The 22498-nt window shown below is 40.8% G+C and overlaps 1 protein-coding gene across 1 annotated transcript in view; it reads left to right on the top strand.

Annotated features, from left to right (window-relative positions):
• Positions 1–247: 247 nt before the first annotated feature.
• npdc1a (neural proliferation, differentiation and control, 1a) overlaps positions 248–22498 on the top strand; it is a 28173-nt gene continuing 5922 nt past the window's right edge. Inside the window, exons 1-2 of the mRNA XM_058056940.2 lie at positions 248–604; positions 14963–15109. Of these exons, the coding sequence (XP_057912923.2) occupies positions 499–604; positions 14963–15109 (253 nt within the window). The 5' untranslated portion in view covers positions 248–498. The remainder of the gene's footprint in view (positions 605–14962; positions 15110–22498) is intronic.

Genomic DNA, 22498 nt, shown 5'->3' with positions numbered 1-22498 from the left:
TTTTGCGGGTTTGTAAATGTGAACATTTGATATTATTTAATGCAACGTTTGGTAATTAAGTTTCAAATAAACTTTACGTTTACCATTAATTAAAAAGATAATGGTCTTCCGGTTTGGTTTTGCATTAAATTGAGGCTGCCAGATACCGAATAAACCAAGCAGTTCATAAAACAATCACAGCAATAAGGTTGCTCCTGAAAGCAACCTGTGCTTGTTCGGTAGTTTCCGAGGTGACACTGAAGGCACCAAGCACACACACACTCACACACCTCCTTCTTCTCCGCCTGAAGCTCCGCTATCTTTAGCAGCGACGTCGCAAAGGATTACCGGATAGACTACCTGCCTGCCTGCCTGTCCGCTCCATCGCCTCACAGTATCGACTACACGACGGCGACGCAACACCGACAAACGATGGGGGAATGACAACACAACCCCCGCTTCCCGACAAGACCCCACCAACACCACCACCACCAACCACCACCACCACCACCACCGACGATGCCGCCGCTCTCCAGCCGGAGGAGCGAACGTCATCGCCGGGCCTCAGCGCTGTTCCTGGCCGTGGTCATGCTCTGTGTCATCCGCGCCTCTGCTAGCCTTCCAGGTAAAAGAAACACAACGAATGAATATAAAAAGAGCGGCTACTTTCATTATTAAATATTTGTTGTTGTTTTTTGTGTGAATTGTGGCGTCGACGTGCGTCATCATCTTCTAATGGACAGGCACCTGTCAGACAGAGCGCAGGGCAGACGTTGAGTGTAACTGCAGACGTTGACAACACAACAAAAAACAAACCAAAATCCAATTTTAGTGAGATAAGCAGTGATTTTATTCGTTTGTCTGTCTTTGATGCTGTGTAGCCGCCTGCTAGTGAGGGGTTTTTCGTTTTTATGAAGGTAAAACAAGAAGCCGTTGGATAAAATGTCATCTTTCTTGCAAGGTGCATTTCCTTGTGCTGCAAATGTCACTCATTCCGAAAGGAATTAAACATGTTCCACAACAGCAGCAACATGGTGCTAGTCGTGGTTTGCCGTGTTTTGCTCAAAGTGTAAATGTGATGGTGATATACGTGTTGTCAATATGGCTCCCGTTGGTTCGATTCTGCTGCAGTGAATGCTACTGCTGTGTGTTGGGCTGTTTAGGAGATAATCTGCTCCCCAAATCCTGAGAGAACCAACAGCTGGATAGTCGCTCCTAATCTTTAACCATCCCTCAAACACGCTTTTATCAATGTGAACCAGCAGATGTGGATTTATTTCTATTCCTGTGAGGCACGAGGACACGCAGGCCTCTTTGAGTTTGCTACTGTCAGTGTGCCATGTTTATCATATTTATCATGTTCATCCGTGTTCTTCAGTGTCGTTTTGCCAAGGCACTTGCTTGTATTTTTCCATAAGGAGTGGGAGTAGAAATAATCTGTTCCAGGGTCAAACTGGCCACAGAATGACAAGCGAGCACTACTGACTGACCACAAGAAACACTACTCAAAGATCCTCTATATGACAGGACTGCACTTTGAAGAATTTACTGCTAAAATTCAAGTCAAAGATCCTCTAAATGACAGGAGTGATGTTTTTCAGGATCTACCTCAAAAAGACTAGTCTAAGATCCTTTATGTGACAGGACCACCCTGCAGTTACAAAGACCTATTTACAAAAACACTACTCAAAGATCCTCTATGTGACAGGAGTGCTGTGCCTTTTTAAGAACCTACTGTAAAAAGCACGTCAAAGATCCTCTATATGACAAGAGTGATGTTTTTCAAGATATACCTCAAAAAGACTAGTCTAAGATCCTTTATGTGACAGGAGTGCTGCTAAAAGAACTAAACCCAAAAACACTAATCAGAGATCCTAGTTATGACAGGAGCACTCTGCTGTTTTTAAGAACCGACTGCAAAAGCTCAAGTCGGTTCTTGCAAAAACTCTCTTCAAAGATCCTCTATATGATAGAATCCTCTTGAAAGAACCTACCACAAAACACTAGTTAAAGATTTTCTATATGACAGGAGCGCTCTGAAAGAACCTAAGACAAAATGTTAGTCAAAGATCCTCTATATAACAGGAGCGCTCTGAAAGAACCTACCACAAAAAGATCCTTTATGGCAGGAGCAATGTTTTTAAGGGCCTAATGCAAAAACTGTAGTCAGAGATCCTCTAGATGACAGGAGCACTCTGAAAGAACCGACCATAAAATGCTAGTCAAAGATCCTCTATATGACAGGAGCACTCTGAAAGAACCGACCATAAAATGCTAGTCAAAGATCCTCTATATGGTGGAATCCTCCTGAAAGAACCTACCATAAAATGCTAGTCAAAGATCTTCTATATGATAGAATCCTCCTGAAAGAACCTACCATAAAATATTAGTCAAAGATCCTCTATATGACAGGAGCACTCTGAAAGAACCGACCATAAAATGCTAGTCAAAGATCCTCTACATGACAGGAGCGCTCTGAAAGAACCGACCATAAAAAACAAGTCAAAGATCCTCTATATGATTGAAACCTCCTGAAAGAACATACCACAAAACACTAGTCAAAGATCCTCTATATGACAGGAGTGCTCTGAAAGAACCAACCATAAAATACTAGTCAAAAATCCTCTATAAGATAGAATCCTCCTGAAAGAACCTACCATAAAATATTAGTCAAAGATCCTCTATATGCTAACAGGAGCACTCTGAAAGAACCGACCATAAAATGCTAGTCAAAGATCCTCTATATGACAGGAGCACTCTGAAAGAACCGACCATAAAATGCTAGTCAAAGATCCTCTATATGGTGGAATCCTCCTGAAAGAACCTACCATAAAATGCTAGTCAAAGATCTTCTATATGATAGAATCCTCCTGAAAGAACCTACCATAAAATATTAGTCAAAGATCCTCTATATGACAGGAGCACTCTGAAAGAACCGACCATAAAATGCTAGTCAAAGATCCTCTACATGACAGGAGCGCTCTGAAAGAACCGACCATAAAAAACAAGTCAAAGATCCTCTATATGATTGAAACCTCCTGAAAGAACATCCCACAAAACACTAGTCAAAGATCCTCTATATGACAGGAGTGCTCTGAAAGAACCAACCATAAAATGCTAGTCAAAGATCCTCTATAAGATAGAATCCTCCTGAAAGAACCTACCATAAAATATTAGTCAAAGATCCTCTATATGCTAACAGGAGCACTCTGAAAGAACCGACCACAAAATGCTAGTCAAAGATCCTCTACATGACAGGAGCGCTCTGAAAGAACCGACCATAAAATGCAAGTCAAAGACCCTCTACATGATAGAAACCTAATGAAAGAACCTACTACAAAACACTAGTCAAAGATCCTCTATATGACAGGAGTGCTCTGAAAGAACCAACCATAAAATGCTAGTCAAATATCCTCTATATGATAGAATCCTCCTGAAAGAACCTACCATAAAACACTAGTCAAAGATCCTCTATATGACAGGAGTGCTCTGAAAGAACCAACCATAAAATACTAGTCAAAGATCCTCTATATTATAGAATCCTCCTGAAAGAATCTACCATAAAATGCTCGTCAAAGATCCTCTATATGATAGAATCCTCCTGAAAGAACCTACCATAAGATATTAGTCAAAGATCCTCTACGTGACAGGAGCGCTCTGAAAGAACCGACCATAAAATGCTCCTGTTTCCATGCTGGAGCTGTAAGGTTGTTCCATGAATGAAACAACAGCGCCTCTGCTGGTGGCAGCATGCAGTGCGCTCGCTGACATCCATATCATACATTATCTTCCCACTCACGGCTTGTTTTCATTCTAATTGCCTGGCAGCCAAGTTAACATGAAGGTTCTTGTAGTGGGCACACTGTCCACACTGCCGGGGGACATCAAGACCACGGAGTGGATTTACTGCACTCCCACTCATGTTGTGTACTTCTTTCATGGAATGAATGAGCATAGAGTGTCGGTTTAGACGGTAGTACTACGATGTACTAGTACTACGATGTGTACAGCTGGTACACATCTGAGGAAGAAGGCCTGCAAGGCTTTTGTGGAAAGAGCTTATGCACAAAAATAGTTCATAATTATTACAAATGTCCTTTGCCTGTATGCTCCCATATGATTATTTGTCGCGGCGCCGGTGTTGAAGAGGTGTTGTTACCCAAAATGGCATCCTACTTCAAATACTTTCCATGCCTGCCAAGGCTGACAACATTGGGAGGAGGGGGGGGCAGGTTGGTGTTCTCCTGTATTCGTTTTTCATGTTGATTTTTTTTCCCTTTTGTTTTAATAATATTCAGATTTTATTTCCGGAATAGTTTTTCCATTGCAACTACATCCAACTAACTATTTATCCTCCCTCAAACAATTTTATTATCATAAGTTTCTTTATTTAAAAAAAATGACTTAGCTTTTTTTCCATTTTTGATGATGACTTTTTTTCTGTCATTTAAAAAAATTCTGCTTTTTTTCCGTTTTTATTTTTGAAATTGTTATTGGCTTCTTTGTTGATATTGGCCAACTCTCAATTTCCGATACCGATATCGGGATGTGTGATAATTATCGGTACTGATCCATAATTATGACTTTAATCCCTAATAGTTTGACTTTATCCCCCCCCGACCTTGTAATATTCTGACTTTATTGCCTTAAAATAACTTTTTTTTTTTCGAAAAAAGTCAACCTTTTTTGAATAATTTTTTTTCTTGACCATTTCCATTTTCATGATGTGTCTATCTAACTAAATCTACCTTTTTATTTTATATTACAATTTTTTCTCGGAATATTTAGACTTAATTCTAGTAAAATGACTTTTAAAAATCAATTTTTGCTGTTATATATTTTTTCATTTTGTTTAATTGTGTCTTTAGAATGTGCCGACTGCTCATAAAAAAAGTCAGCTTCGGCCCGCACATGGCCCCCGGGTCGTACTTTGGATACCATCGGTCTTAAACTTTCGAAACGTATTTGTTTTGTTTTTGCTAATCTTTTATTTTATCATCTATGCTGCCCCGCCCCCGTTAAGGTGCCCAGGTGGGCACCCTGTGGTGCTCTTTGGCCACTCATTGAGCGCCGCCCCTTTAGGCAGGAAGCTGATTCATCCTGAATATTCTATTGATAGTCAAATATTGCTTATCTCCCTCAGTCACCCGATGATTCAGCTTGTGGACAACATTGGACTAAAAAAGGCTTAAATGCCACCTACACGCTGCCATTGGATACGCTCTTTGTTCTGTCTGCTGTGGGGGGTGGGGGTGGGGGGGGTGGATGGAGGGTGGGAGGTGCCCGCCGCCGCTGCTCGGTCTTCACCTCATAGATGATGACAGTAATTATTGTGTAACGCTCACACTTGCATGTCAAACGTGACAAGCGGAGTCCAACTGCTTGGTGTTTGCCAGGCAGGCGGGAAGCAAGGCCGTCGTTATGCACGCCGTCGATTTAGCGTGGGAAAGCGGCGCCTACGCAGCAGCGGCGTACCAACGGCGATAAGACACAGATAAGACACGCTAACTAGCTTGATGAGGGGTGAAGGAGGCCCACTTTTTAGGGTGGGCTGCTTTCCGGGGTCTTTGTTGCTCGATTGCTCGGGTGACCAATAGATTTTCTTCTTTATTTTTGGCAACCCGTCATTACAATTCCTTTCATTTTCCGACAAACTCACTTTTATCGGGATGACAAATGAAATGACATACATTACATGACGTATGTTTGGAGAAGAAACACGCCGTCTACAAACACTTTCACTTCACTTCAATATCTTGCCATTGTTTTTTTTCTTTCACCTACAGCCTATTTAGGCAGGAAGCTACTTCATAATCTCTCCATAGGTGTGTGTTTCGCCTGTTTCACCTACAGCCTGTTAAGGCAGGGCACTATGCTAATTTCCCTACCTGTTTAGGCAGGGGAGTCATTCATTATCTCCATTGTTTGTTTTTTTTAAATCTGCAGCCCGTTTAGGCAGGGGACTATGCTAATTCCCCTACCCTTTTATGCAAGGGACTATTCATTATCTCCATATTTTTTTTTTACTGCTGCCCGTTTAAGCAGGGGAATAATTAATTATGTCCATGGGTTTTTACTCTGCAGCCCATTTAGGCAGGGCACTATGCCAATTCCCCTAACTGTTTTAGGCAGGGGACTAATTCATTAACTCCATAGTTGTTTTTTTGTTTAAACTGCAGCCCGTTTAGGCAGGGACTAATTCATTATCTATTTTTTTTAATCTGCTGCCCATTTCGGCAGGGGACTATGCTAATTCCCTTCGCTGTTTAGACAGGGGACTAATAATTTATTATATATATATATATATTTCTTTTTTTTAACTGCAGCCCGTTTAGACAGGGGACTAATTCATTATCTCCATAGTTTTGTTTTGGTTTTTTTTAGGCGGGGGACTAATTTATTTTCTCCATATTTTTTTCAACTGCAGCCCATTTAGGCAGGGGACTATGCCAATTCCCCTACCTGTTTTAGGCAGGGGACTAATTCATTAACTCCATAGTTTTTTTTTTGTTTAAACTGCAGCCCGTTTAGGCAGGGACTAATTCATTATCTCCATAGTTTTGTTTTGGGTTTTTTTAGGCGGGGGACTAATTTATTTTCTCCATATTTTTTTTAACTACAGCCCGTTTAGGCAGGGGGATACGCTAATTCCCCTACCCATTTAGGCAGGGACTAATTCATTATCTCCATAGTTTTGTTTTGTTTTTTTTAGGCAGGGGACTAATTTATTTTCTCCATATTTTTTTTACTGCAGCCCGTTTAGGCAGGGGGCTACGCTAATTCCCCTACCCATTTAGGCAGGGAGCTAATTTATTATCTCCATATTTTTTTTTAACTGCAGCCCTTTTAGGCAGGGGGTGCTATGCTAATTCCCTACCCGTTTATGCAGGGGACTAATTCATTATCTGCATAGTTTTTTGGGGGTTTTTCACCTCTCCTCCGGCCTGTTTAGGTGAGTTCATCTTGACTTCCTTGTTTGGAAGTCTAAAGACTCAGGAAGAATGCAGCACGTCGATGTGTTTTTATGTGAATAATGTGGGCTTCAGGAAGGCTGGCAGGAACTAAAAGGCGGCGTTAGCAAATGCATGGCGGCGTGCTAGCAACATTGGCTTTCCACTCGATGAGGAAGTCATTCTGGAACACAGAGGAACACATTCTGGATGCCATCAGAACCTCAGGAAATCAACACAATGGAGGACGTGGACATCTCGTTTCCCTCCTGGCGCTTCCTCCCCGCGTCTCTTGGGCCGAGGCCGTCCGAGCAACTAGAACGGGGACACAAAAGCTTGCATGGTTTGCGTCTTTGTTGCTTCTTAGCAGAGCTTTGCACACACAGACGCCTGGCAACAGCAGCAGATGAAGAAGAAGTCCTGTTCTCTGCAGGGAGAGTTGCGTAATGTTGTTTTCACACGGTGGCCATCAGCAGACTTGCTCTCTCCTTTCCTGGCTGTTTGCTTTCCTCCCCTTCTCTCCCTGATTGAGTGTTTTCATTTAGCCGGAGCGCAGCGGGGGTGGATGCAGGAGGTGGGGGGGGGGCTTTGACGCAGGGCCACCACCTCCAATGAAGGCCTGACATTCGCTGTCACTGCGGCGTCTGCAGCCGTGTTCTTTAAGTGTCTTCTGTTTTTTTTTGTGCACTGCAATTTATTTGTGACGCATGTGATCATCAAGTGCGTCTGCTTCATGACAAATCTTTGTGTTATTCTTAGTTATGCTGGCTCCACATTTACCATTCCTTATTTAGAAATGGAATGTTTTGTAGTAGGAGCATAGAGAACCCTCTTTGAGCATTATTAGAGCCCTCCAGGACATGAAATAACACCCCTATAGTCACACACTTGCAAGTACAGCGAGTGGGGAACAGGGCTTTATAGCTGCTGCCTGACTGATGTCACATCACCAGCCCCCCCCCTTTTTAAAACACCACCCCCGTCAGGCATTTTTGGGCGCGTTTAGCAGGGTGCAAAGCTTATATCACTCACAAAGACAGGAAGTCCCAAAAATAAAATATAATAATAATCAAAATACTGATCGGTGGCGATCTATTGGAGCACCCCTAGTATATATATATATATATATATATATATATATATATATATATATATATATATATATATATACATATTTATTATTATTTTTTTACAATGTCTTTGAATGCATCTTCCGAATGCCTTGTATTAGCATTTTACTTTATTTAGCCATTTTCATGCATTAAATTGCTAACTTTAGGCCAAAAGTACGTACATTTTATTTAAATATGAATACCGTATTTTCTGGACTATAAGTCACTCCAGAGTATAAGTCTCACAATGCCAAAAATGCATAATTAGAAAAGATAAGGTAGAAAAAAACATACATAAGTTGCATTGGAGTATAAGTCGCATTTTTTGCGGGTAATTTATTTTCCAAACTACTTGACCAAAACAGACATTACGTCCTCTTGGAAGGCAAGTTCTAACAATAAAAGAATAGAGAACATGCTAATAGGTGTAAGATATGCTATATATGCTATGCTAACATATTGTTATTCATTCATTCATTCATTCTACCGCTTTTTCCTGACGAGGGTCGCGGGGGGTGCTGGAGCCTATCCCAGCTGTCTTTGGGCGAGAGGCGGGGTACACCCTGGACTGGTCGCCAGCCAATCACAGGGCACATATAGACAAACAACCATTCACACTCACATTCATACCTAAGGACAATTTGGAGTCACCAATTAACCTAGCATGTTTTTGGAATGTGGGAGGAAACCGGAGTACCCGGAGAAAACCCACGCATGCATGGGGAGAACATGCAAACTCCACACAGAGATGGCCGAGGGTGGGAATTGAATCCTGGTCTCCTAGCTGTGAGGTCTGCGCGCTAACCACTAGACCGCCGTGCCGCCCTATTGTTATTCAGCTACACAAAAAATTAATAAATTACGTAACATAAACAGTTTTTTCATTTATAAGTCGCTCTGGAGTATAAGTCACAGGAACCGCCAACCTATGAAAAAAAGTGTGACTTATAGTCCGGAAAATACAGTAATTGTGAATGTAGGTTATATTCAGCCATGAAACAGTATGTTTTTTTTTTTATGAATATATTTATTATAAGCCATAAAATTAGAAATGGGAGGCGGACCGTATCCCGATATCGTCCAACACATCATTATCGGTATTTTGTGCATTAATGATACTAAGAAGACATGCCGGGTTATCTGAACCAAACATCCACATCTAATCTTTGTGTTCGTAGCTGACCAAGCACATGCACGTGTATTATGCTCGCATACCTGCTTAATAATAACGTCTATTTTTAGGTGCTGAACCGCAGCATTCCGATAATAGTCACTTCCAGGTTTTTCCACTTTAATTAAACCTGGGACTCAGATGAGTTATTGTCAGTTAAATGTTTAACGCCATGATTAGTCCACGCCCTGGGGTAGCTTTGAGTCATCACCTGACACCCTTTCTCCGAGCATCAGGGTTGCAGCGCTGAAGGAAGTGTAAGTTTTCCTGAGCAGGAAGTAAGACGTGACAGCAGGAAGTGAGACGCGAGTGAAAAATAGATGCAGCGATGTTACACCAGAACGCTCTAAATGTTGAGGATCCGCCGTAAACTTGGCTCCTGTCCTGTTTCAAACAAACGCTAACGCTTTTTTTGGGGGGGGGGGCAAATATATGAAATGAAATGCCTACCCCTTTCTGCAAGATATAATCATGTTCATGCCACAGTCTTGTTTTCCCCTGTTATTATTATCATTGTAATATTATTATTGTTATTATCATTATTATCATTATTGTTATAATCTTTATCATTATTACCATTATTATTGTTATTATTATCACCATTATTATAATCATCATGAATATTACCATTTTCATCATTATAGTTGTAACAATTTTTGGATTTTTTTTATTTATTTTTTTTGTTTGTTTTTTTCGTTTGTTTTTTGTTTTTTATTTAATTTTTTAATTTTTTTTTTTTTTTTAATTTTTTTTTTTATTTTATTTTTTTTACCACAATGTACACAAAGTGACAGTAGTTAATGAGTAGCTAACGCTAACCACTACCCATTAGTTCTTCTTTGCCTCCTCAGCAACTGTGGTATTTTTGTGTACTTTGTGGTAAAGTGAGACCCAACAAATACGCCCGTCACCAAGTATCACTGGCACCACATTCTAAAACGATGAAGTATCAGGAAAACAGTAATAAAATCAATACCATAAAAAATGGGAAAATCTGCAGTATTTTTACAATAATTGAGTGAAAATATTAACAGAAAAAATTTAACGAGAAATTTGTAATTTTACAAGAATAAGTTGTAATATTCCATCCACCCAGTTTCTATGCCGCTTATCCTCAATGGGTTCGTGGGGGGTCTGCTGGAGCCTATCCCAGCTGTCTTGGGGCGAGAGGTGGGGTACACCCTGGACTGGTGGCCAGCCAATCACAGGGCACATATAGACAAACAACCATTCACACTCACATTCATACCTATGGACAATTTGGAGTCGCCAATTGAACCCGGGTCTTCCCGATTTCCACTCACCCATTGTGCGACCCAAGTTGTGAGGAAAAATAACATTGGTTTCGTCGAATAAAGTTGAAATATTAAATACAAAAAGTAATATGAGAAACAAAACAATAAATAGTCATTTCATTTCTGGAAAATTAGGGTGTGGAAAATATTTACAACAATAAAGTCAAAATATTATGGCAATAAATTCATAATTAAAGGAAGGAAATTGGGTGGAAAAAACAGTACAAATGGGAAAACAATCCAAGAAAAAAGTAAAAATATTGAGAGAAAAACAATTGTATTCTAACGAGAAGGAAAGTTGCAATTTTACAAGACAAAATGTTTAATATTATGGGAAAAAAATGTCAGTTTACTAGCATGGAGATGAAATGTGAAAGAAAATAATTAATATTTTTTCTTATTTAGTCTGTTTTTTAAGTAATAATATTATGAAAAACAATCAAAACACTGTAATTTTTGGAAAATTTGGTTGGGGAAAGTTATAATATTATGGGGATATAGTGAAAAAATGTAAAAAAAATAGTTAAGTAAAGTTAAATGAAGTTAAAGGAGTCCTATTCTAATTTTTCTAACCTTTGTATTGAGTTGTGGACTCCTATAGAGCAGCTACACACAATAACTCGCACTGAAAGCTTTCTAGATCTTCCAGAATCTGAACCTATTCAGCTGTATTTCCTTGGATTTTTGCTTCCTGCCAAAACAGTCTGCTTTAATTCCGCCTCCAGGAATGCCCTAAAGTGCTTCCCAACTATGAACCATATAAGGAAGTCTGCCCCTCTGTGACATCACAAAGGAACAGTTTTACCACGCCTCCTGAAACTGAGCATTTTGAGCCATCCCAAACTTCTTTCAGGACTCACTTCCAAATGCGCAAACCTTGTTATCTGAACCTTTGGCATGGTTTATCACCAGAATACTACATTGGTACTACATTTATAGGCGTCGCCATGAAGGGACAGACGATGGGATGGAGGACCAGACAGCTTTATGTGGAGCTCAGGTTGTTACATGACAGCAATGAATTGCAGACTTGACTGCCAGCCAACCATTTGTAGCGAGCCAATCAGGAAGTAAACACGCGGAATGTCGGATTTTTTTATTTCATCCTGCAGTTTGCGTCCATGACGTTTTTGCAGTGGGTGGCTTTCATATTTCGCATTTTGTAAAGCAATATGCTAATAAGGTCTATTTATTCCAATGTGAAGTATGTGAAAAAGCCTCTCGTTAGTATTATTAGTAGTATTTTTCCCCCAGATTTTATTTTGAATATATTCCCATAATATTGTAACTTTTTCCCCAACTTAATTTTCCAAATATTCCATCTTTATTTCTTGTTTTGTTTGTTCCTCTGCTAAAAATTTTATTCTTGTGAAATTCTCATTTAGAATGCTTTTTTCCCATAACAATTTGACTTTATTCTTATAAAATTTGTAAAATTAGAGCATTTTTTTCATTTCTGTTTTCACATTTCTTGTTTTTTACATTTTTTTTCAAATTATGACTTTATTCCCGTAATATTTTACTTTCTTTCACTTTATTTGTTGTTTTGTTTCTCATAATATCACTTAAAAAACCACACATTTTTTATTGAATATTTGGACTTTCTGTTACGAAGATGTTTCGGGATATTGCAGGATTATTTTTGTATTGTATAATTACAGTACTGTATACTTACGCCCTTTTAGATTACTGCTTTTTTTCGTATTTTGACTTTATTCTGACTTGTATTCATGGAAATAAGTAATAAGTCTTTATCATAAAAGGTAGACAGGAAGTAGAACACAATAAAAGGTCATAGTTGCACATTTAAAAAGCGTACGCCAGCAAATGAGGATAATAATCAATAAAAAAAAAAGCAGGAAGCAAATCCAAGCGTCATGGTTGCAGCACACGTCCACCTCCGGCACATCTGCTCCCTCAGTATCTCCCATCTTTGCTCACACGGTTGCCATGGAGGTCACTCCAGTCTCTCCTCCCGCCATCTTACCTCCTGAGCGACTGATATGCTAAAAAAAAAAGCAACGCTTTGGAGCGCAGCACAATAAAAGCGTACTCTGACAGAATGACATCTCGACCTTTTCCGCGTTTCATCGCCGTCCTGGGATCAGCTGCTCCTTCCCGACCTTTTCTCCTTCTCCGTCTGTGATGCCATTACCTTTGATGTGCCCTCCTGCCGGCTTTGTAATCGGCTCCGACGGTGCGACAACACCTGCTGCAAAAGCCCTGACCCACTTTTTGCCCCCGCATTTTAGTGGTGCAGTTTCATGCAAGGCACGGATGAAGCCATTTCCTCATATCATATCATCTTGGCTGCTTTTTGAATGTTCTGAACTCCTGTTCATTAATAACGCAATTTCTTGTTGATGAACGCCTAGACCAGGGGTCAGCAACCTGCGGCTCCAGAGCCGCATGTGGCTCTTCAGACTCTTTATTGTGGCTCCCTTTGCGATGCTTGAATATTTTTAACACCCGAGTGGGGAAAATGCACGTCTTTTGTAATGAGTTTTAAAAAATCCAACTTTGTCTGAGACCATGAATGCATCCTGAGTGAGTTCTGACTGCTATCCAGTTCAGTACATGAAGAAAAACAAGTAATACTTACCTACAAATCTAAAAAATAAATTCGAGATAATTTAAAAACAGCGGCATGGGAACTTGTTTTTACGTTTACAGTAGTTTACACATACATTTATGTAAGTTTATCTCCAAAACTAGCAAGAGTACTCCAACTCGTCTTTTCTTATCTGAACTACTTTGATACCCACAAATTCCCTCCAATGTTGTTTTAAACATACTATATGTTTTGCGGCTCCAGGCTATTTTTCTTCAGTGGGCATTGGGTAAAATGGCTCTTTTCATAGTAAAGGTTGCCGACCCCTGGCCTAGACGAAATGGGGCGCACCCCTTGGCTGCAACCAGGGGGGGCGCTGTTGATTTATAATCGAGCTGTCTAAAGAAGAAGGTGACATAAGCCATCGGACATTCAGATGGGGCTCATTCGGACACAATTGATCTGCATTGCGATTCTCCAATTCCATAAAAAATAAATCATAAAATGTAAGAAATATTAAATAATTGATACAACTATTAATTAATTTTAAAAAATCATGAAATAAAAATGAAAATATGAAAAAGTAATAATAAATTATATTAATAATTGTATTAATAATTATATATTATTTTATAATGCTAAAATTAATAATAATAAAATAATTAATACAACTACTAGTTTTATTTACAAAACATGAAATACAAATGTAATAATAAAAATTAATAATATAAATTTTAGAATATAAATAACTACTATTAAATAACAAAACCAAAAATTAAAAAAATAATGAAATAATTCAAATGTAAAAAGTATTAAGTAACTAATACAACCACTAATAAAATTAACAATCACAAATTAAGAATTAAGTAGTATAAAAATAGTAAATAACTAATGCAGTAATTTAATAAAAACAAATCATGAAATAAAAATTTCATAATATAAAAAATAACTAATAACTAATAAAACTACTGATTAAATAATAATAATAATTAAAAAAAATATTAAAATCTAAAATCAAAAAAATATTATTATTAACTTATAATACTAATTAAATAAAAATAATTAAATTAAACTTAAAATATTAAATGACTAATGAAACTACAAATTAAACAAAAAATCATGAAATAAAAATGAAGATATAAAACATATTAAATAACTAATACAACTACTAATAAAATGAACAATCATGAAGTAAGAATTAAATAGTATAAAAATATTAAATAATTACTAGAGCTACTAATTAAATAAAAAAAATCATTAAATCAAAATTTTGTAATATAAAAATATTAAAAAGACTAGTATTAGTAATATATATATATATTATAGTATAATATAGTAATTGATTTTTATTTTATGACATTCATTCACTTTTTATTATAATATTGAAACATTGGATTTCTTTGTTTTCCTTAATACTTCACAAGGTTTATTGAGTCATTCTTTTAGTTCCTCTCATTCATTCATTCATTCATTCATTTTCTACCGCTTATCCTCACGAGGGTCGCGGGGGGTGCTGGAGCCTATCCCAGCTGTCTTCAGGCGAGAGGCAGGGTACACCCTGGACTGGTGGCCAGCCAATCACAGGGCACATATAGACCGTAAATGTATTGAATTTGTTAAAAATTTATTTTTACAATTAATTGCATCTTTTTTGAATAATTAAAAAATATGAATCCGAACAAAGTGATTAATTCATTTATGGAAAAAATTGAATGGATCAATCATTTTCTCAACTCTGATTAATACTGTTTTCTTGTATTTGTTTGGCTTCTTGTCTTCATTCCTTGTTGTCAATGAGGATTCCTTTGCTCTAAACCGCCTAGAAAGACGAAAGCTGCATTGATTGTGTTGTTGTTGTCGTGTTTGGAAACGCCGTAACCAAAGTGTCGCTGTGTCGCCCGCAGCTGGCAAAAGGTGCCCGAACCTGGACTGTGCCAAAGAAGGACGCCAGCTGTGCAAGCCCGGCCTCACCGTCTGCGGACACTGCCTGACCCCCCTGGTGGAGAACGAGATGGGACGCTGCGTGGTCAGGAAGCGATACCACCAACACGGTAAGCAACATGTATGTACTGCATGTCGGTGTCATGAGGGGTCGCGGCAAGTAACGCCACACCCATTTCACCTGTGGCGGTCCAAATTGACTTGTGGTGGCCTCCACGAATAATTTTTTTTTTATTATGTAAAAAAAAAATCATACAAATGTATATTTATAGTATATGTAAAAGCAATATATTTATTTTACAAATATGCATATGACTTTATAAAATATGAAAAAGTATAAAACTAAGTAAAAATGTACATAAAATGGCTACATTTGCACACGCATATACACAAATACACATATGGACAAATACACATATACACGTATACACAAATACACTTATGCATGTATACACAAGTACACGTATACACAAATACACGTACACACAAATACATGTATACACAAATACACTTATGCACATATACACGAATACACAAATACACGAATACACGAATACACTTATGCACATATACACGAATAAACTTATGCACATATACACATACACGTATACACAGATATATACAAATACACTTGTGCACATATACACATACACGTATACACAAATAAACATATGCACATATACACATATACACATATACATGTATACACATATGCACATATACACGTATACACTTATGCACGTATGCACGTATACACAAATACATGTATACACATATACAAGTATACACAAATACACTTATGCACGTATACACGTATGCACGTATACACAAATACATGTATACACATATACACGTATACACAAATACACTTATGCACGTATACACATACACGTATGCACGTATACACATATACACAAATACACTTATGCACGTATACACATACACGTATGCACGTATACACATACACGTATGCACGTATACACATATACACAAATACACTTATGCACGTATACTATACACAAATACATGTATACACATATACACGAATATACATATACATATAGACACATTAAGTGAACTGGAGTGTTTTGCCGTATTTTGAAAGGCAGGATGCATATGCATCTGACCCCCCCCCCAACATGGACAACCCCGATTAAAGTAAGGAGACAATTAGCGGCTTAAACGGGTTGGCTGTCTCGCCCGACCACGTTTGTCTGGCTAGCCAAGAGACTAGCTTGACATTTACAGGCAGCACAACGTCTCATTTGTCAGCTGCAACCTTTTTAGGAAGGGGGATCAGACTTCTTCCTCCCGTCCTCCCTGCCAGACACACCTCATCCACGCTCATTAACGCTGAACAAATACTTCCCTTCATTAGCCTATTTTCCACACTACAAGTCCCACTGGACCGTGGAAGTGTGGCATGAGTGTCATGGCGCCGCCCCCAACGACATTCCCGGCCCACGGCACATTCCAAAAATGGAATTATACAAGAAACGGGGAAAAATGTTGAAAAACAAGAACAAAGCTGCACTACTAGGAAAGTAAAGTCTCTCCTCTCTCCTCTCTCCTCTCTCCTCTCTCCTGTCTCCTGTCTCCTGTCTCCTCTGTCCTCTCTCCTCTCTCCTGTCTCCTGTCTCTTGTCTCCTCTCTCCTCTCTCCTCTCTCCTCTCTCCTCTCTCCTCTCTCCTCTCTCCTCTCTCCTCTCTCCTCTCTCCTCTCTCCTCTCTCCTCTCTCCTCTCTCCTCTCTCCTCTCTCCTCTCTCCTCTCTCCTCTCTCCTGTGTCCTGCCTCCTGTCTCCTGCCTCCTGCCTCCTGTGTCCTGTGTCCTGTCTCCTCTGTCCTCTGTCCTCTGTCCTCTGTCCTCTGTCCTCTGTCCTCTCTCCTGTCTCCTGTCTCCTCTCTCCTGTCTCCTCTGTCCACTCTCCTCTGTCCACTCTCCCGTCTCCTCTGTCCACTCTCCTCTGTCCACTCTCCTCTCTCCTGTCTCCTCTGTCCACTCTCCTGTCTCCTCTCTCCTCTCTCCTCTCTCCTGTCTCCTGTCTCCTGTCTCCTCTCTCCTCTCTCCTCTCTCCTCTCTCCTGTCTCCTCTCTCCTCTCTCCTCTCTTCTCTCCTCTGTCCACTGTCCTGTCTCCTGTCTCCTGTCTCCTGTCTCCTCTCTCCTCTCTCCTCTCTCCTCTCTCCTCTCTCCTCTCTCCTGTCTCCTCTCTCCTGTCTCCTCTGTCCACTCTCCTCTGTCCACTCTCCTGTCTCCTCTCTCCTCTCTCCTCTCTCCTCTCTCCTCTCTCCTCTCTCCTCTCTCCTCTCTCCTCTCTCCTCTCTCCTCTCTCCTCTCTCCTGTCTCCTGTCTCCTCTGTCCACTGTCCTCTCTCCTCTGTCCACTGTCCTCTCTCCTGTCTCCTGTCTCCTCTGTCCTCTCTCCTCTCTCCTCTCTCCTCTCTCCTCTCTCCTCTCTCCTCTCTCCTCTCTCCTGTCTCCTGTCTCCTCTCTCCTGTCTCCTCTCTCCTGTCTCCTCTGTCCACTCTCCTGTCTCCTCTGTCCACTCTCCTGTCTCCTCTGTCCACTCTCCTGTCTCCTCTCTCCTGTCTCCTGTCTCCTGTCTCCTGTCTCCTCTGTCCTCTGTCCTCTCTCCTGTCTCCTCTGTCCTCTGTCCTCTGTCCTCTCTCCTCTCTCCTGTCTCCTCTCTTCTGTCTCCTCTCTCCTGTCTCCTCTGTCCACTCTCCTGTCTCCTCTGTCCACTCTCCTGTCTCCTCTGTCCACTCTCCTCTCTCCCGTCTCCTGTCTCCTGTCTCCTGTCTCCTGTCTCCTCTCTCCTCTCTCCTCTCTCCTGTCTCCTCTGTCCACTGTCCTCTCTCCTCTCTCCACTCTCTTGTCTCCTGTCTCCTCTCTCCTCTCTCCTCTCTCCTGTCTCCTGTCTCCTGTCTCCTGTCTCCTGTCTCCTGTCTCCTCTGTCCACTATCCTCTCTCCTGTCTCCTCTGTCCTCCTCTCCTCTCTCCTCTCTCCTCTCTCCTCTCTCCTCTCTCCTCTCTCCCCTCTCCCCTCTCCCCTCTCCCCTCTCCCCTCTCCCCTCTCCCCTCTCCCCTCTCCCCTCTCCCCTCTCCCCTCTCCCCTCCCCCCTCTCCCCTCTCCTCTCTCCTCTCTCCTCTCTCCTCTCTCCTCTCTCCTCTCTCCTCTCTCCTCTCTCCTCTCTCCTCTCTCCTCTCCTCTCTCTCCTCTCTCCTCTCTCCTCTCTTCTCTCTCCTCTTTGGTGAGGATTCAACTAAACACTGTGTTACGTCACGTTTACGTTACGTTATGTTACGTTGCGTTGCGTTGCGTTATGTTACGCCGGCTTTGTGTCAAGCCAATTTCTTGCCTGGAGTCCAACTTCCCGGGTCAGTAAGAGCGCCACCGTGTGGTGTACTTGTACTTCCCAAGAGCCATCACCACCCTGAACTCAGACATACAACGTACCCGGTCATTAGCGTAATGCAAATGTGCGATATTTCCATCACTGCCTCTGTTACTACCTCAATCATATTTATTTATTTAATACAATACACTCATATGTGACTTTACTCATCTGTATACACCAGGCATTATTTGCACTATGACCCATTTATCATTGCACTAAAATTCATATATCTGCAATATGTCTGCTCCTGCATATGCAATATACACATATAATATATGTGTATATTTTGGATATCTTGTATATATCTTGTTAAATTATCTTTTTACTCTACTTTTGTATACTTTTTTTTAACTTGACTACTGCACTGGAAGGAGAAGCTCTCCAATCTCATTGTACATCTTGTATAATGACAATAAAGGCAGAAAACCCATAGCACAGGCCACACGGTCGGCGTGCACGTTTTGACTCGTTTCCACTCTTTTCGGGGCAGCGATTCAGGAGTGAACGAGTTTTCTGACGCTCCAAATACTGACCAATCTTCTCCACCAGCAAGTAGGGCAGGCTGGGTAAACACGGGCAGGTAGACGGCTTTTTTTTAATGAAGCAAACCGGAGTGTATTTGACATGGAGGAGTGTCCTTCCATCAGCAAACAGCCCATGTCTCCTTGTCTCCTTGTCTCCTTGCCTCCAAGCCGTGTTCTTTGTTCCGTCAACAGCAGCTTTGTTCGCTTTTTAGGTGCAGTAAAAATGTACACTAAAAGTACTTTGTATGTGTGGTATATGTATTATGTAGCGTACGTGTATGAGTACCAAAGGCAAGGCTGCTCCGTGTCGCATCCACGAACACTTTACCCCCCCCCCCCCCACTCCAAATGTTTGCCGTCTTTTGTGGACGTGCGTCATTGTCTTATTGTGTTACATAATACACAAGCAACATGCACGCATCGCCTCGAGCACTCTTTGATCGCAGGAGAGCCGTTCGTTCATTTCATCATTCAATTGAACGTTCATTCAGTGACTACTTAGGAAAATTCTTATTATTCCTGAAATGAAAATAAATATTTTTAAAGAAATAGTCACCATTGTTCATATGGATTTTTGGCTATAAAAAAATATAAAAATGATAATTGATTTAATTTTTCCCATAATCCATCTATATCCTTTCAGCAATTCATATTTGTAAAATAATAACTAAGCAATATTTTAGTTTATTTATTGTATAATTATTTACTTTTATTTTTAAAATATGTTTGATTTATTTTATTTTTTGTGTGGTGTCAGACTGTAACAGCACCATCGTGTGGACAAAAAAATTATTGCACAAGCAACACAGCGTTCATGTATTTTTTATGTTATTGTCTTTTTTAATTAAAATATAAAAATATATATTCGAGTAGTTTGTTCATTTACATTTTTACATTTTATTTAAAAAAAATAAAACAAAGTTGTGATAAATCGAAAATAATTAAAGTAAATTTGAAACCTGCCGTCTTTTCTGCTTTCTACGAGTGGCCACGAGAGGGCGGCAGAGTTAACCTGTAGTGACACACAGAAACCACATTGACTTGACGTGCTTTTTTTTAAAATGGTGACAAATATTGCTTGAGTTTTAGTTTTTTAATTTAATGAAATAATGAAATGAATACGTATGTCAGGTTTCCAATTGATAGAAGCGATTCTAGCGGTTCTTTGATGTCATCTTTTGCCATTTCTGAGTAACTTTTGTCATCTTTGAAAGAATTAAGAAGGAAGTAAGCAGGACGTTAAAGCAGTCAGTTTCACAATGACATCGGTGCCACAGGGTGGTTTTGTGTGTGTGTGTGTGTGTGTGTGTGTGTGTGGTTGGCAGTGTGGGTAATGTCGTTGGGCGGGGAATTAGGGGGGGTGCTTGTAAGGAAGAGAGGTGAGTGTTTTTTGAGTGGGAAAAGATAACAGCACACATGCGTGTCAGTGGCTCTCCTGTTGAGACGTTTAGTGTTTGTTTGGAGTAGTACCCCCCCCCCCCCACACCCACACCCGTACCCCCTACTTGAGGAGCCCCTACCGGCTTCCACTCTCAAGGGGTTAAGGGTCATTATCAAGCTGGTGACAACATTTTTTTTTTTTTGGTAGTATAGCATGCGTCAAACTGCAGTAGCAAAAACGTAATTGAGCGTCATAATGGTCGAGCAGACACGACGACAAAAGCCAGGAAATCACAAAGACGCGCATACAGAGCCACTCATCCACAAATCACATCACCCCCCCCCCCACCCTCCCAGACAATACAACGAGTATTGGCAGCAGACACTGTATGACATTTACACCCAAAACTCCCTTTCGCATAGTCGGCATTGAAGCAGCACAGAGCGATACCTGTCAGTTGTTGAAACTACCCCGGCGTCACTCCGGGTCCGCTGCAGCTCTGTCATGGCCGCCCAAAGTATTCCGTAAGAATCATAATGGTAATGGTTTAATTTCATTTGAACATGCATCAGATTACAATTGAATGCATCTCATAATCAGTTCACAGTTCCACATGTCCGAAAGGAGTAGGAAGAAGCAAAGCTTATTAAATCCTACCCCTCCATCTGGTACTTTTACAATCAGTAACATTTGTTCACTTCCTGCTTTCCATAATACAGTTTAAGGTTTTTTTTGTTTTGTTAATAATGCACCTTGGCACGGTGGTCTAGTGGTTAGTGCGCAGACCAGGGTTCAATTCCACCCTTGGCCATCTCTGTGTGGAGTTTGCATGTTCTCCCCGGTTTTCTCCGGGTACTCCGGTTTCCTCCCACATTCCAAAAACATGCTAGGTTAATTAGCGACTCCAAATTGTCCATAGGTATGAATGTGAGTGTGAATGGTTGTTTGTCTATATGTGCCCTGTGATTGGCTGGCCACCAGTCCAGGGTGTACCCCGCCTCTCGCCCGAAGACAGGAAAAAGCGGTAGAAAATGAATGAATGAATGAATAATGCACCTAGAACCGAAGTACGGGGTGATAATTGGAAACAGAACCAAAAATATAGTTTTTTTTGTTGTTTATGTAATTTTATTTTGCGTTTCCATCATCAGTAAGTCATGAAAGCTACCAAAATAAAGGTTCTTTCCAGTACTCAACAAGGTTTTCTTGGGAAATACCATTGTCAAAATTGGAAAGGGTACTAAAATCCACTGTCAAAAGTTGTAAGAATACAAAAATAGTGATTGTTTTTGTTACTGTGGATTATTTGGCCTTTTTTTTTGTAATTTTGCAGTCAAAAAGCGTAAACAGAACCAAAACGAATGTCCTAACGGGTACCAAAATAAGGCCCACTCTTCAGTCACTGCTGCGGTACGGTACCATATTCTAACGAGCGTAGGGCTCACTGCTGTGCCACGATTGGTCGATGTTCCACTGGTATTCCTCCCAGTATAATTCTAGTATTAGCATAGCATTACAGTTATTCAGGTTCCCGACGCAGCAGCATTCAACTATGCTGATTGGCGGAAACTCTGTGAAGAACCCGCCTCCCATGCACTGCTGGAAGCCAACCACCTGCTAGGTACAGATGGCATATCCCGCCTCCGAGACACCTGCCGCCGAGCGCTGCTGGGGGGGGGTCCGGCTTGAGACAAAGCAAGCGGTGAAAGTGCCGGCGTGTCGTCACGTTACGGCATTAGCGCGCTTTAGCAGCGGCAGATGGCGCCCCCCCTCCTCGGCGGGAGAAAGCGACACGGCAGTCAGGAACGTGCTGATGACGCGTGGCCTTTGGTGGCGGCGTCGTGGCTAAATATGATCTATTGCCGGGGTTGGCTTTATAACAGGAACGCCGCCATCAGCTCCGCTTTGGCTTCCATTGTCAACGTAGCACACTTACGAGCTCAGTTTCAGCTGATTGCTCCCGCCCCCTGCCGTGCTTCCTACCCCCGGCCACACACACACACACACACTTCCGAGCTCAGTTGCCCCGGAGAGCCGGGCCGTACCACAGGAATGTGCCCCGAAGGGCTGTTAAACATCACTTTCGTTTTGTTTCCTTTCAGCCAACAAACAGGACCCGCAGCTTTGCCTTGTCGCCTCATGTTTGCTAACACGGTTTAGTCACCACAACTCTTGGTGGAACACAACTACTTCACCTA

Source organism: Doryrhamphus excisus, linkage group LG19, assembly GCF_037039965.1.
Source record: "Doryrhamphus excisus strain RoL-2023G ecotype Guam linkage group LG19, RoL_Dexc_Guam_v1.1, whole genome shotgun sequence".
In the NCBI taxonomy this organism is placed as follows: domain Eukaryota; kingdom Metazoa; phylum Chordata; class Actinopteri; order Syngnathiformes; family Syngnathidae; genus Doryrhamphus; species Doryrhamphus excisus.
The sequence above is the reverse complement of the archived record's forward strand: the minus strand, read 5'-3'. Positions and strand labels throughout refer to the sequence as shown.